The sequence below is a fragment of the Acanthisitta chloris genome, unplaced genomic scaffold (assembly GCF_000695815.1).
Source record: "Acanthisitta chloris isolate BGI_N310 unplaced genomic scaffold, ASM69581v1 scaffold9122, whole genome shotgun sequence".
Lineage (NCBI taxonomy): Eukaryota > Metazoa > Chordata > Aves > Passeriformes > Acanthisittidae > Acanthisitta > Acanthisitta chloris.
Genome location: NW_008659878.1, coordinates 1 through 16,569, shown reverse-complemented (window position 1 = coordinate 16,569; position 16,569 = coordinate 1). Strand labels below are relative to the sequence as shown.

At 40.0% G+C, this 16,569-nt stretch overlaps 1 protein-coding gene across 1 annotated transcript in view; it reads right to left on the bottom strand.

Moving 5' to 3' along the window:
• The window catches only part of MYO1B (myosin IB), a 90,473-nt gene extending 74,595 nt beyond the window's left edge, over positions 1 to 15,878 (bottom strand). The window contains exons 1-2 of the mRNA XM_009069576.1: positions 15,744 to 15,878; positions 1,566 to 1,681 (exon numbers count right to left, since the gene is read on the bottom strand). Coding sequence (XP_009067824.1) covers positions 1,566 to 1,681; positions 15,744 to 15,878 — 251 coding nt within the window. The remainder of the gene's footprint in view (positions 1 to 1,565; positions 1,682 to 15,743) is intronic.
• Positions 15,879 to 16,569: the final 691 nt, after the last annotated feature.

Sequence of the window (16,569 nt, the reverse complement as noted above, 5' to 3'; positions counted from 1 at the left end):
TCTTACTTCAATCTCCTGCTCTTAAAGTGGATTTCTAGTGTTTGGACTCCAGAAGCTCCTGCTGTGAGATGGCAGCCTGATCATCCAATTATTGTCATTACTGATGAATGATGTTTATGAAACATTTTTCTACCAAGTTAAGACTCTTGTAACACACACAAGAATGACTGTTGACAACTTTGTTTTGGAAAACCTTCCCTCAAGAGAGAGGGGAAATCTAGAGACCAATATATTACCATGTACTTCATTCAAGGTGTAACCAAGTACATAGTACTGACTTTCAAAATGTCAGACAAACTAACTCCTGGATTTTATTTTTAAAATACTCCATAATTTAACAGCAAATTTTATGCAGCTGAACAAAATTAGCAGAGCAGAAAGTTCTTTTAGTAAGGAACAGTGTCAATTTAGCAAGCAATTGTGCTTGCTAAACAAAACTGTGAGAAAAGAAAACCTAAACATAGCCAAAGTTCTGATCTAAGAGGTCCAAGAACTACCAGAAGCTTATTTAATCTGATTAATGGGCTGTTTGCATCTCAGACAAGAGATCCAGAAAAGTTACAGATGAAGTGTTAAGGCAAAAAATTAATCAGAACAAAATAACTTCCAGAACTCTTTCCACACATAATTTCTTTTTAACCTGAAAGCTAGCACTGAAGGAAGATGCATACATTTATGGTCATGTTTAGACACCTATTGGATCACAGATCACTCAAGTCAGTTTCCTGAATTTGTGGCTGCAAAGTCAGGTGCAATCTCAAAACAAGATGGAAACACTTCCCTATCCTAGTGTGATGCCAAGGAGAGGAACAGCTGGCTTTAATCTCACCTCTGTGACACCTAATAAGATAAAATGATTACTGCAACATACAGACCTTGAAGACCAGATACCTCATTTTCAGCCATACCACCCACACCTGTGATCAGCATCTTCTCCTGTAATGTACAGGGCTTTAACCACGTTCTTTTACTCTCAATAATTCTGCTATGCATTTTAGCCTTAAAATTTGCATTATATATTTATGGTGCTCTGGCTGTCCTCTTAGAATGGGCTCACTTCCACCCAGCACAGAGGAAACCAAGCTTTTCTCTTCCTCCAGTTACAATTCAGACAAATCCAATATGCTTCTGCAGTCATCATGACGTTTTTTCAATTCCTGCATTGCACATAGATAAATTAAGAGTATCAGATATCAAAAGTAACACTATGACTCAAACATATTTAACACCTGGAGGCTTCCACAAGGCAGTCTGGACTTGGAAAGAAACAGATTTCCTTGAAAACAGACTGCTTACATAACAGTGCAGTAATAAAAGCTACTGCTAACAACTAGAGGAAAATGTTCTGAAATGCACATACCAGGACCTAAACGTATGAAAGAGAAAGAGGAAATCATTTTGACTTCACTTTAAAATATGGATGAGTTAATAAAAATTCATTTTGGGGGGACTGATGGTGTAATTTTCATTTTGCCTGCTTTAATCAACAGACCTTCTGAGGAGAGACAGCTGGTACCACCTGTTACAGGACAGAATGAAAACTAAAACTTCTTCACTGTACTTACATGTGAGGACTGAGTTCATAAAAGTTTCGGTTTCTGTATTCTTCCACTTTCTCTGGAGTATAAATGGGCAGAGGTCTGTAGGGGTTTATTGATATCACCACACTGCCAATGTATGTCTGTTGAAGGGAAAAAAAAAGAGAATGGATTTTTCTTTTTAACATACTCTTGGTGCTTATGCATTGTTCACCCATTTAATACTTATGTAAAACCAAACAAAGAGCCTAACTGTAGCAACGAATAAATACGTACATACACTCTGAAACACCTTTTAGATCTCTCTCAACAATCACCATTGGGTACCAAGTAGCTGTTTCTAAATAACTGAAAGCCTCTTGTGAACATTTTAAAACAGAAAGCCCAACCCTACTTTATTTCTGTGACTAATTCAGTTGGGGGAGGGAAAGGAAAAAAGACACAGATGTTCACAAAGAACTAACTCCATCTGCATGGCAAATGTCACAAAAGCTTTGTTGCAGCCCCTAGGCACTCACATAAAAGCCACGTAAGGCAAGGCTGGAGCTGGACTGTGCTCCCTCATCCGAGCAGGAACTTCACAACGCCTTCTCAAAGCCTCAGGCACAGAGGAGCTTCACAGAGAAGAAACCTGAAGGTTAATAGCCTCTAACAAGTTTCCATTAAAGGAGAGATTTACTGTCAGGATTCAAGTCAGATGAAGTTCTACCATGGTTCCTCAGGAGATGTGAAGGGCAATTTTTACTTCCAGATTCTAATCATACTCATCATTACCCTTGAAAAGCAGAGGTAAATGAAGTACTGAGCTAAACGAAGACCAATTCTGCACACCATGACTACCATGTTGCCACATGACTCAACCAACCTACCTTGTCAAACCTACTGCCAGGTGTCCCACAGCTCTCTATGCCTCCCCTCCAGCTGCAAGGGCTGCATTCAAACACACCAGAGTGCCAAAAATGCCAAAACCCCATTCCATCCTTCCTGTGGATGCTGATCAAAGACTAATTAAACTCCAGGTGTTTGGTATCTCTGTCCACAAACATGAAATAAAAAAACACCTGATGAAACAATTTTCTAATAAACAGATCTCCCTGGGAGGTGTAAAGGCTATACAAAAAAAGCCACAGGTTCCCATTACCTGGATTACATTGGCAGTAACTATGGAAGTAAAAAACAATAGTTTTTACAGAGAGCTATGATTTTAAATGGCTTCTGTGCAGTAATACCTCAGCACCTCACAATTACTATTTGGATTCAGCCCTCCAACATTTCTGAAAGTGCTGTAATGTGCACTTTTTAATGGGAGGAGAGGCATGAAGTGCCCAAGTTACTGACAAACAGGTGCAGCAGAGCACTGAAATACCACCAGAGCTGCAGTCACAAATGAAAAAATATTAATTGCTGCAACTCTTCCCTATCTAACTTCCATGTCTAAAGCAATTTTCTGCTAAATGCAAACTAAATTTGGTCAAGCAATATTTCCCATTTTCCATATCATGCATATGCACAGGCAAGCTGTGATCTTTCCTGGCATTTTCTGCCCCAAACTGAGTGGAACAAACTAGACTGCAGTGATAAAACAAGAGGCATGAGGCTTCCAGAGACTCTTGCAGTTCATCCTTGGAGTGTTTACTACCCACAGGTTGAATGAGAAGCAGACACTGCTGACAACTTCCTACAACTGCTGCTACAATGAAACACAAAACTTCACTAATTGGGCTCAAGACTCACCAATTCTAAACAACACATACTTTCTCCTCTCCCTTCAACGGGCCAGAAACCTTCTGCAAAAGATTTCTCTCCAAGCGTCCAAGGCCAGAACAGAGACAATACCCTAGGAACAGGCTGGTTTCACCCCAAAAGCCTATCCTGAGTTCTGTGAGAGGGAGCAAGCTGGGAGCTGCCTCACATCTCAGCAGCCAGGCTGCAACCCAAAAGAGGGACAACTCCAATCTGCCTCGCACTGCATCCTGGCAGGGAAGCATCCCTAAAGACATTCAGATACAGACTGTTGAGAACAATCCTGAAATAATTAAGATTTCTGTTTCTTTCAAACACACACAGTGTGTGCTTATATACAGGTTCTTCAGATAGAAACAAAGGTGTCCTACTTTCGTGGTCATCCTCTCCCTAAGGAGGAGAGCGATCACAAAGAACACTTTCTATCTATGTCTAATCTCTGGCTGAACAAGATGAAAATGCAAAAATTGCCTTTCTACAGTGTTTACTTTGTTCTCTCAACACAAGGCCTTAGCAATTTGCAAGCCTACAGATTCTTGGCAAAAGTAACAGATACCCGAGAATAAGAAGCTTTCTAGTCTTCACAAGTGCATGGATACCCCGTTAAGACTCTTCCCTGATAAAACATGAATATGTTAACTTGTTTCCTCCTAAATCTTAAGAATTTGTGAATTCAGCCTGTTGTGAAGTCAGTGTTGGAAAGTATCAGCAGAAGAGATGAAGGCCATATCTTGAAGATTATGAAACAGGAATTCTTTGCAACTCAAAGACCTGCCCCTATTCTGTGACCATAATAGCATACAATTTAATTGCTATGTTCCTTGAAGTACCCTGAGATGTCAAGGTGGGGAAAAAAAAAAAAACCAAGAAAAAAAAAAAAAAAAAAAGATGAGCAAAAGTGAAAACCTCGATTTTTAATTTTGAATACAGGCATTCAAATGAGACTGATTTAGAACTCTCTCTTCATAGCTAAGTATTGCTTAGACAATGTATTTTGGGAATTCAAGTCAGCTCTTTATTGTCAGACATGAACAGATACAGACCATTTCCTAAAATACCAACATTTCAAAAGGTCAAATGTCTATATAGAAACAAAGCCATACTCCTGTCCACTTCAAACACCAAGCCAAAGTGTGCCAAGAAATCACTGGGTTTGCTGCAAAGCTGCTTACAAGAACTAACACGTTTCCTCTTCTAAAAATGCCAGTCTCAGATGCCTAATAGCTTCGTGCTACTGGTGGTCTGTGGGATTCCTCATAACTGGGATAAACAGATCCGGAAAATAGCTTTCCCACATAACATCTGTCTTCCCACCAGAACTCTATAACAAATATAAACAAACAAAATAAATGGCTTAAATCCTTGAGTGAGCGACAAGCACAAACATTCCAGCGCTGAAAGCAGAACGCCCAAGAGTAGTGGGAGACCATACCAAGGCACCCCAGGGACTAACAGGATTCTTCATTTTCCCTGTTTAAGGGCAAAAATGAAAACCCAGTGGAGTGGCCTGATGATGATGAATGCACAGAATACAGTCAGGAGACTTGACTTCTTTCCTGGTTTTGACATGGTCTTGTTATTCAAGTTCAGACAAGACCTGATGCCTCCTCAGGTTTTGTTAACTAAAGACTCTTAATAATACTCCTTCCTCCCAATTTCTACTTTATTTCACAAACTCAAAGGCAGATTTCGCCTCCTCAGTATTTGTCCAGAACCCCAAGCAAAAGTACACTCTATCAGTGCATCTGTCATGTAGCACAGCAACACTGTAGTTGTTGGGCTAACACTTCATTTACAGAAAAGAGCATTCAATCAGGTCAAATGGCAAGACATTCTGCATTCACCACCAAAACAATGCATACAGTTCATTACTGCTCAGTAAGGGGGTTAACACCCTGAGCAGGAAGAAAATTCCAAATCCCAATTGGACTGGAAAAGCTGGAAATTTTTGTTGCACATCAGTTCCAAGTACTGTTGGAGATGCAATAACCAAGACACTTTGATGTCCCATTTTCTCCCCCTAGGAATAAAAGCCAATGTAACCACTTGGGGTTAGATATTAGTGCTATTTCAAGCTTATAGGCACCTTGCAAGGCCTTTTGTGCTTTCCTAACTGACTGACTTAAGAAGAGGCCCAAAATAGCAAGATGATACAAGGTTCCTGTTGCTCATTAGAAACGTACAGGCCACAGCCTCTTCTCAGTCAAGGGCCAGGGAAAACTATTGGAAGAAACTGGACATTTTCAGCTGAGAGGTCGTAAAAACCTTGCAGTGAACCCAGCAAAAGGTCTTCGAACACGTCTGCAGCCAGGACACACCAGCACTGTGGTGAAAGCTGACACACAGGAAAGAGGCAGCACAGGCCAAACCAAGAACTCGAGCTTTCAGAAGACCACTAGTAGAGCTTATGAGAGAATATTTCACCTCCCAGGATACAATATATTAATAAAGCTATTTTTCCTCCTGTCAAGTTAGTCTTGCAATACCCCAAGGGCTCAGAAAAGAGAAGATTGCATCTGCAGAAGCCAGGGAACATTATCGACAGCAGTTGAGGCTGCAGCATAGATACTGCACAGCTGGGGCTGTCATAAAAGCCTGTTCTGCATCTTTGCAGAGGTTGCCACAGATCCAGAAAAGCTTTCAGAGTTTAAAATCACTAAGCATCTACACAGATTTGTTGCAAACCTTCTGGAAGTGTACTCTGCATCCCATTTGTCAGCTCTGTTAAAGCCAAACCCACTGCTTCTTACAGGTGGTAGTCTGTAACAGTTTAGAGAAATTGCTTCTCCACACAAGTCAGTCCTGCTGTAAAATGCCCAACTACTAATGTGCCCTGCATATGTACAAAATTCCCAGGGCCAATACAGTTGCACCATTTATTTAATTTTCTAAACAGTGGAGCACAAATAAAAAACAAAGACATTCTAGTACAGTAAGATTGCTAGCATGGATACTGATCCTTCTATTTATGTAGACCAATTTTAATTAATAATGCATAATGCACATCTGTTCAGTACTGATTAATTTACTGGATTCCTGTGACTTTCAAGAGTCATGTCACTAAAACAATTAATTGAAATGAGAGACAATAAAGTAAGATCAGAGAGAAGACTGACTAGATTTTATTGGAACCAATCCAGAATGAAGGCTTGCACAGCATGTTCGGAACAGCCAGGGCCAAGAAGATGGCAGAGGAATCCTGTACTTGCATGTTCTAAGTTTTCTGAACAGTCTCAAAGAGGACCTGGCAACCTGTTAAAACACTGCAACTTTACTCCATAATAAAGTTTTCCATTTTAGCAAACATTAGCAACTAGATCAGTACCTTATTAAAATATCATCTATTATTTGAACAAGCATGTGTGATCAGATTTTACATTGTTGCTGGCCACAATAAAATAGCTAAATGCACTCTGCTTCTGGTCCATTGTGGTTTTTTCAGGCTGGAAACAAAATTGCAAGACACAATCTTTGAAAAGAGTGAGGAGAAGAGTAATATCAAGACTAAAAGCAAAATCACCTGAGCCCATTACTATTTGTGGGGCTTTGATTTACTGTATTACTGTGTATGGCGATGTAGGTGCATCCATTGCTTGGTGGAAAGGAATGGGCTAGGTGCTTGAAAAAGACAAACTAGGATTTCATCCTGTAACACTCCAGGATTTGCCTGCACTGTTTCACAGAGCACATACAAAATAAACTCTACCTGTGATTCAAGCCATACACCTGCACTTTGCACTGAGCCAATGTTGGGCTAATGCTCCTTGTGCTTCAGTGAGCTGTGAGCATGAGCAGAGCTTCTGGGTACCATCTGCAAGCGACTTCACAGGCACAACACAATCCCAAGATGCCAAAGAGCAACAATCAAATGCAAAGAACAGGAACTAGCAAGGTTCCTCAGACAGGAGCTTCTGTACAGGTTTCCTCATATGCAATAAGGATTGGACTCTCACAGCATCACACAGCACTAACTCTTAGTTAGAAGAAGAAACTTCTATGCTTTGATTCCCTTCATTAGTATTTCCCAGCAAATACAGCATCTCTACAAAAGTTCCTGATCAGCTCTAAAAAGGTCACAATATTCAGTGAGTTGCTACAGATAAAGCCTGTTTCTACCCGACTCACTGGAAGGGACGCCAATGGTAAATATTTACTTTTCAAGAAAGCTAGTCTGCAATATACTGAAAATACAAACTAGACTCTCACACACTCTCTCTCTCTCTCCATATACATGTACATATATACATACATTGGAAAAAAAATCTCCTTGATACAGTTTTTCATCTCAGTTTAGATGTAGTTCTTTCTAATTTCGTTTGTATGAGTGAAGAAACACATAATGGGATTTCTGAACAAACACAGACTGTTCTCCAGGATGATGAAAACTCTCTTGCTCAAGACCACTGTCCTGGAAATAGCATTTTAGTCCCAGAAATATACTGGACAAAGTCTGTGTGTTGTCATAGGAAAAAACCAAACCAATTCTGGTAAGCTACTGTATGTGCTTAATGCAGTTATGAACCACAATAGGCAGCCCTGTAAAACCTGCACAGGAAAAACAGTAAAAAAAAAAACTAGACAGAAGAGTGGTGGATGAGTTACTGAAGTTAGGAAGGAAAAAAAGAAAGAAAGCCAATGAAAATAAACCTGAGGCAACAGTATCCACAGTTCAAGCAAAACTATCTTACTGCTAGAGGTGATAAAATAACACTCCTGTACCAAATATGTTAATGGCTGCTATAACGACTCAAGAAACAAAGTTAGACAGGTCACAAAAAGGCAGAAACATACATTTATAACCCAAGGCAAACAATCACAACACAGGCAACCTATGTCAAAGAGGATAACAACATTGCTAAAATATTCTTTAATATGGGCTGGATGCTGCAAGTCACTGTGCAAACAGCAGCAGTCTGAACAAGCTGTGGGCAACCAGCTCAGGCCAGGATCAAGCCCTTAATTAGACTGCAACCCATTCTAGAGCCGAGCCCCGAAGTAAGCACAGATCATTTGCCAGAGAAAGACACCCAACACAGCAAGTTGAAGCGAGTACTTGAAGTGGATGCATGTGTGCAGATTATCAGGTTCCTCTTCTGAGTTTCTTGAGGGCACAGAAATCTCTCCCCTGCTCAGTGAATATTGCTGCTAACCTCAAGATCATTATGACAGACTCTAGTGTCATTATTAACAAAGCCACCCGCCTCGCTGACTACACTGGGATGTTTTTACACAAACAAACACAATTCCTACACAGGATGAAGCTGCATTTATAGGCAAAACCTGTAAAGTGAGTCATGAGGAGGTAAACCCAAAGGTGACAGGAGAAACTTTCAAGACAGCATTTAAATATTCCAGAATATCAGTGCTTGCCCACTTTTCAAAAGATAGATACTTGTTTTTCATAAGCAAACAGTAGTTGGAGATTGGATAGTGTCTGTGCCAAGCAAGCACTGGTGAAAACATGCTCTCAGAGCATTCATTCAAAAATATTTCATTATTTTATGTATGAATAAAATGTTTGGGGGTGTAGATGCCTCCTGCTGTGCTTCAGTAAGGCTAACCTATACTCCTCAGGGTAAAAATCATGTTTTGCAGCACTTGGATGCTTTTGTTTCTATTTCTGCTATTTGTCAATCATTAATCTTCCTTTTGTGTTTTTGCTTCACATAATATACACTGAAATAACTAGTAAATGCCCCAAATGTCATCATCACCTTAGTGAAGAAATACACAGATTTTTGAGGCAGAGTGAACACTCTTAAGTCGCTGGGGCCCTATCAGAAGCATTTCCTACACCACCTCCTCCCTTTTTGCAAAGTAGCACATCAGAGGTAGAAGAGTGTGGGGAAGGAGGCGGCCCCTACACGCAGCCCACAACATACATACAATTTTCTGTGATCCTTATTAATGTTTTCTTGCTCCTTTATGCAGATTCTGCATGCGGCCCACAAACCAGTGCCTCAAAAGCTAGGCTCAGCATCGTGGGAGCTGTACAAAAAGAAAAGGAAACAAAGCACTGCCTTGAGATAAGTAACTCTCCTCCCACAAAGCACTTCAAGGCAAAAAGCAGCCGACCTGCTGCCTGTGAATATCTTTACTCCTGACTCAGGGCAAGTTATAAAGTTTGTTTTACCAGAGCAGGCTGATGTGGAGGGCCAGAGGACCCACAGGATTTCTATCTAGATAACAAGCAAAGCAAGATTTGCAGAGAGGCAAAATACTTCTTAGGCCACAAGCTATCACAGGAAAAGATGTGCCTCGGGCACACAAGCCTTTCTTCACATCTGAAGTGGAAGCAGTTTTTTTTTGGCAGCTGCAACAATATTATTACTACAACCCAGTAGTTTCCCTCAGAGGGGAAAACTGGTGAGGCACTGATGGGAAAATTGCTCAAATCAACACAGGCAATCCCCAAGAGAGGAAGAGAAGGAGATGGGAGGAAACTCAGGTCCCCTGGGCTCCCATCACAGGCGGATGGATGGCTGCTCTCCTCCAGCTCTCAAACTATCCTGCCTTTAAGAAACTACTCAGTCACCACACCTGCCACTTCTCAAACTCTCAAAGGAAGACCAGCAGCCCAGACCGGACTCACTGGATAAACACAAGTAAATACATAAAAGTACAAGAGGACAGGGTCAGATCAGGAAGGAGGAAAGACTCCTGTGTGTAGCTGCAGCAGCAGCAAAGCACAGACCTGCTACCAACCACCATGCACACAGCTAGGACACACCTAAAACCACAGGGGACAACAACCCTCTTCAAAACCCAACAACGGACTCCATCTGGCCTCAAAAACACTATACTAAAGATGAACATAATCATGAAGACACCAGAAAGTAATGAAATTGAGAATCAAATTCAACTTCCACAATCACTTGGCCACTAGTACCACAAAGATTTTCCCAGCAAGCTGCATTTATGTTTCCCAATACCTCAAGACTGTGCTCTTCACAAAAGCAATGGAGTTATAGGGAGGGATGGTTACACAAGGCTGATGCAGACCAAGACAATTGGTCTCATTCACATGATTCTGTTCCCTACCCTGTCCTTTCAAATGCAGCATCCGTAATACTAGGTATGAGTGTAGCAAGAACAAAGCCACTATGCTTGACAGCAATTCAGTAAAGTCCTAAATACTGTAAGGTAGATGAAAGAGGGATAAATGAATAATATAGAAAGACATAGTGAAGTCAAGTCAGAAATAAAAAGGCTACCCCTAAAATATTACAATAGAGATCAACAGGAAGTAGCTCAGTCTGTGAAACAAGAACACCACAATAGCCATGCCAGCAGAAGGCAGCCACAAGGATGCTACCTCAAACAGCTAACACTAAGTTATTACACTGGAATGCCAAATATTTAATGTTTCAGTGATAGAACAACATGTATTCAGTAACATAAGACTGTTCCTGCCCAAAGCAGCCCACAAACTCCACACACAAGAAAATACAAATTAAGCGCTGATATCAGAGAAAGATTCTGTTTTGTTGTAAGAACAAAAAGCAAACAAACATTTTCTTGTAAGGAACAGAATGTTGACCTCTGCAAATTTGAGAAGACTTCAAGAAACAACATAACTGAAGGGAAAAATGTGCAGGGCAGCAGAATAAAGCCGTATCTGACCTCTAAAGCCTTACTCCCGTGAGCCTACACAGCTCCACTTCCCTCCAGACTCCTCACACCTCCCTTGCCACTTCCACGTGCCTCAGAATGCAATAAACCCAGTACTAAAACAAGTTTCAGACTAATGCAAATTCAATGTTTTATTTCTGCCATTCATGAATCACTGTAAATACACAGATGCCCCATTTGTCAACATCAAAAAATACAAAGGAAAAATAATTGCTCAGCTGGATTGGCTGAGCATCTCTCAGCCAACTTAGAATCAAAAGTCAAAATTAAAAGTTAGGGAAGAAAGTTCAACAGAGTAAGTCAAAAATTCATCAGCCACATGCAAACTGAATTTTATGAATGTATTTAAGGTTTTCCATGTGGTCTGTAGGTCACACATTTTAACCAAAGTGCTCTCTGGAACCTCCAAATAATCAACATTTTTTTTCCACTTGCTAACTGCATTGCCCATGAGCCACATTTTACTCTGTAAAGTTAAAGAAAAGCTCTCATGGGATTTTGTTAGCGATAGTTACAGAAAAGATCTTTTGTGGAACAGCAATGCAAGTTTTATCAATGAAAACTCTTAGTTGCAAAAAAACAATATAATAAACAATTACAGCTTTCTAATGAGATTTTTCTTGGTCAGACATACCCCAGACTTTTCCAGACATAACTAAACACCAAGATTCCCATTTCCAATTAACACATGCACATTACCCAACAAGCCCTCCCCCACCAACACCACTCAGCATGAGATTACTGCAGAATCTGATGGTCTTTAGTAGAATATTTGGCCTAACTCCAGCTCCACCAGCCCTCATGCTTATTTTTATAGGCACAGTCTCCAGCTTTGCACTCTGGTATGTAACACTACACCCAAGTCTATTAAACTTTCCACCAAATACACGTAAAATTGAAAAACAGGTAACCAAGCTGTAGTCTGTTCTCTGTTAGGAGTATGTATACTTATTGCCCTGTTTGCACTAAGGTTTGAAAATTAGCTAATGTTCTTGAAGGGCTTACAGTGAACATACCCAGGATGATACAAAAAAACCCAAAACAACCTAGAGAATCCAGATCTGAATGCTTTGGCAAGGGGAGCTCTTACAGACAAGATCTGGAATTTCAAAGGGGTAAATGGAGCTGGCACTAAGATCTCCAACATCAAACATTCAGCATCAAACACAACAACTGTGAAACAGACTAGAAAAGACAAAAATCTTCTAGCGGAATGAGCCCAACTATCTTGTCATCTTTGGCTGTGGGGAGAGATTTGGCATCATTCACTGATGGCTTGATCTGACTCTCACATTTCATAGAATCATAGAATAGTTTGGGTTGGAAGGAATATTTAAAGGTGTCTAGTCCAACCCCACCCCTGCAATAAGCAGGGACACCTTCGGCTACATCAGGTTGCTCAGAGCCCACCCCCAAACTGACCTTGCATGTTTCCAGGGATGGGGCATCTACCACCTCTCTGGGCAACTTATTTCAGTGTTTCACCAAGCTCATCATAAAAAATCTTCTTCCTTATTATCTAGTCTAAATCTTCAAAATCAATATCCATCATCCTGCTGCAACAAGCTTTACTAATAACTGTCCCCATCTCTCCTCTAAGCACCTTTTGCTGGTTTACCTACCAAGACTGGCTAACACAATCGTGCAATGTCTGGCCAACCTTACAGCATTTTCAAAGTCATCCATGTTAGAGGTCTTATTTCTCACAACAAACTCTTTTGAAGGTTGCAACTGCAACTCCATTTTAAAACTAACATATGCAGCACAGATACAGCCCTCAGTCTTCAGGAAACTGCTTAGAAACCAACGTCAAGTAAGCCTGGTTTAATGCCATAGAAACACTTCAATCTGTTCACACGGCTTCAGTTTGACTTTGTTCTTTAAAACTTGGACACAACTTTTGGTAATGCCTACAGTCAGCACTGACATGAGGGCTGAACTTAAGCCCACAGCTGAACCATTAAAGGACAAATCCATACCTACTGACCTCCAAAAGGATGCTGAGAGGCCCTCTGAGCTGAGGGGTAGCTCATTGGAGCTGCAGCAATCTGCAGCCTTAGCTAAACATCATTAGTAGCTGTTTAATAGTGCAATGTGGTTTCCCCAGGATAGTATGCAAACTGCAGATTTTACATGGTAATACAAGCACTACTTCTAGGGGTAACAAAGGCTTCATTGTCCTCATCAGAGTCTAAAATCAGAAACACAAAGTGTAGTTACCATGAGTGAAAACTGGGGAGAGGAGAGTTAGTGACAATAAGGAGAAGATAGAGAAGAGTTTGTACTTGACAATTAAGGTGGTTGTTACAGTGAGCACCATTCCAACTGTTACTGTTGTACAAGTTTTCTAAAATATGCAACAGTGGCATGAAATTTGCCGTGCAGCAGAACTCAGCTGATATGGAAAGGACATAATATTACTCAAGTGATTTGCATAGTAAGACCATGCAGCATCACAAACCAAGCAACTTGCATACTTAGTAGCAGCATGTGGCACAGGCAGAAACATCTATTGTTTCCACCATTGATGTAGTGAATGTTTTAATGCTTGCAAAGATATGCAACATTTGCCTTCATATTGTGGATCCACAAACAGTATTTATAAGACCTCCAAAATAAAAATCACATGATCATACAAACCTGGAGATAAAAAGCGTAAATGATGGTGCAACACACTGCAAGGGAATGATTCAGAAAAAGAAAAAAGTTTTCATTTTGGCAGCAGTTCACACTTCTCAACAGAGCATATTTAAGTACTAGGCTTTCCCACCTGCAAGGCAAAGGATCCTACATTGCTGGTGAAAATTAACACCTTGTATTGCCTACCAAAGCACATAATACAGCTAATTACTTTGCACATGAGTGCCAGGTCCAGCCAAACCAGAACCTGGGGGAAATACATACTTCACTGTTACCAACTCAAAGAGCTCTGTGTTCGAACACAGTTGACAGCAAGCACATAATAGCAGATAAAAATAAAACAGAATACCCATTTGTCATTCAAACCAACTTCTTTCAAGAAGTTATCTACTCTAACCTAAGCAGAAACATGTAATTAAATACTTTGCCATCCATAGCAGTTTATCACAAAAAAACCCCTACACCTTGAGAAATCCACTCCCATATGACTCACAGCAATCCTTCTTAAGAGACTGTGTAGTTCATGATGCCCTCACAGAACAGGTTTGTATCCTTAATGCTTTCAATAAAACTTTCAAATATAACCCAAAGATTGGGCCGGGTGGTACTGTCTTCTTTAGGCAAATAGCTCCCTTTCCTTCTTTTCTCCTCTGTATTTTCTTCAGCTAAAGTGGAATGAGATGATTCAATATCACCCACTTTTACTGTAGACATTAGGAATATAGCGTTAACCCCAAAACTAATGTGGAACATGTCAATTATACAAGCCACTGAAGGGAAAAAAAATAAAATCCCTCTGAATCCCTGAAGCAGTAGACACTGCACCTGTTGAATATGGAGAGCTTGCCAGAAGCAGGATGAAAGAGCAGCAAAGAGAAGTATGATATCTACCTGCCTGTATAAATCTTTCCACAAATATACATTGTTTTGGTTTCTTCTTCAACAAGAGGTTAATGGATACTGAAAGCCCTTGTCTTACTATAATTTTCACATTAATTTCAGTAGTCAGTACCAACTGAAGAAGCAAATAGGTGATACAATAGCAATGAGGTGCAACTGTGTACTACCAACCTAATGTCTACAGGAAAGGGAACAGGCATGGTTGAGCAGGAAAATTATTTGGGAAGAAAGATGTGACAGAAAATGAATAGCAGAGGTGCAAAAGCACAGACTATAAGTAAGGGATATAAGCAGCAAAGAATAATAGCACAGCTCCTCCCATACTGGAGGATGGAAAGGAGAAGGTGTAACAAATCACAAAGGTTTGAATGTTTAGCAAGAAAGAAAAATGAAATCACACTTAAAACTAAAAGGGGGTGAGGGCTAAATTATAATTAAGCACAGAACACATCTATTTGATTGCAATAAGCTGCAGACACAACTGCTTGCGTATCATAGCTATACTGTGGTTTAAAAACTTAATCTTTTACTCTTAAAAGACTTATCTTTCACCAGCAGTCTTGTAAGGTCTCTACAAATCATCAAGTTCATACAGCCTACGCAGTATAACAGAACCAATACTGTGTACATTTTAGCAAAAATGGAACAAAGATGAAGTAGGAAATTTAAGGCTTAAATGGAATCACAATTTGCCTCTTCATTCCCTGCCTGTGTTTCAACTGCCAGTTCATAATATCTCTCCTGAAGATCATCACTCAGAGATTAATGTCTGAACATTTTCATTACTTCCACATATATCCAAGCTCACTGTATCTAGTTTAAATCCAATCATTCTGATAAACATAACCTTTTCGCAAATCAAAGATAGCAGGCAACATTTAAGTTAGCCTTAGCATATGCCAATCATGTATTGTTTCTACATCAACCTTCTCTAACATCCTGGAAGTGCCTTCCCTGTAACTGAATTATTTATAACTGCAAACTTCTCTGACAACAGGATTATCAAAGTTATCAGCAGCAGCAGTTTTGGAACTGCTTTTTTATGAAAATCAGAGGTTCCCCACATCATGCAATGGAGAAAAAAAGAAAAAAGAAAAATATCCCAGATAGTAAAGATCAAATGCAAACAATGCAGTACAGGAAAGACTACAGCACAAGTAAGGTTTGAAACATCCCTAATACAATAGATTATGTTCAGGCACTCAGTCTATGTGTATCCTTATAAATAAACACATCTTAAGAATGACAACATAACTACTCATGGGATGTTATTTCTTAACATATACTCACATATACTTCATCGTGATCGAAGCGCTTTTTCAGGTTATTGATGAAGGAATCTTCATTGAGTGGCTCTAAAAGAACCATATCTCCCACCCCTATCATGTCATCTAAAAGTGATGTCTTGACCTCCATTTTGGCCATTTTCTCCTGGAAAATAAAAAAAGAAACAAAAATAAAACAAAGAGCAAAGTTAGTTCAAGGTTATTTTAATTACTCACAGGTGTTAACCAGTAACACTACTTAAGGAATCCAAGTTAAAAACTCCAATGACACTATAAAATTCTTTTTCCAAGGAACATTCTTATAGTCATTCCATCTGCCCAGGCAGTCTACACGATTCCAAAAATTTAACCTCTAACACTCAACAATGTCTTCTGGTCCACTACACATTAAATATAAAACTGTAAGAAACAGGAATGAAGACTCTAGTGGGCGCCACAACCAGACTTTTTGGACAATTTCAACATAATGTTCAAATGTGTGCAAGTTCAAGTTTTATCAAAGGCTTCAATCAAGATCTCCAAACCAGGGTTTAAATTTGTCAATACCCTAATGTATTTGCAATTTGGTTGCTTAAGAGAGCATTTTCATGGGGGAGCAACAAACCAGATGACAAGTGGAGACTCCACATCTATGTAAGTGGAACAGCAAAATGCAGAAGTCAGACTTAAACAGGGGACCATGATCAAACAAAACAACTAAGTATGATAAAGGAAGCCATTTAGGCCAAAACTTGACATTTATGTGAGCCTCCTAGTCTTTAATCTTTCCAATCCAAACGCTAGAGAAGATTACTGAGCTCCACTCGATCTGCTGGAAGGCAGGAGGGCTC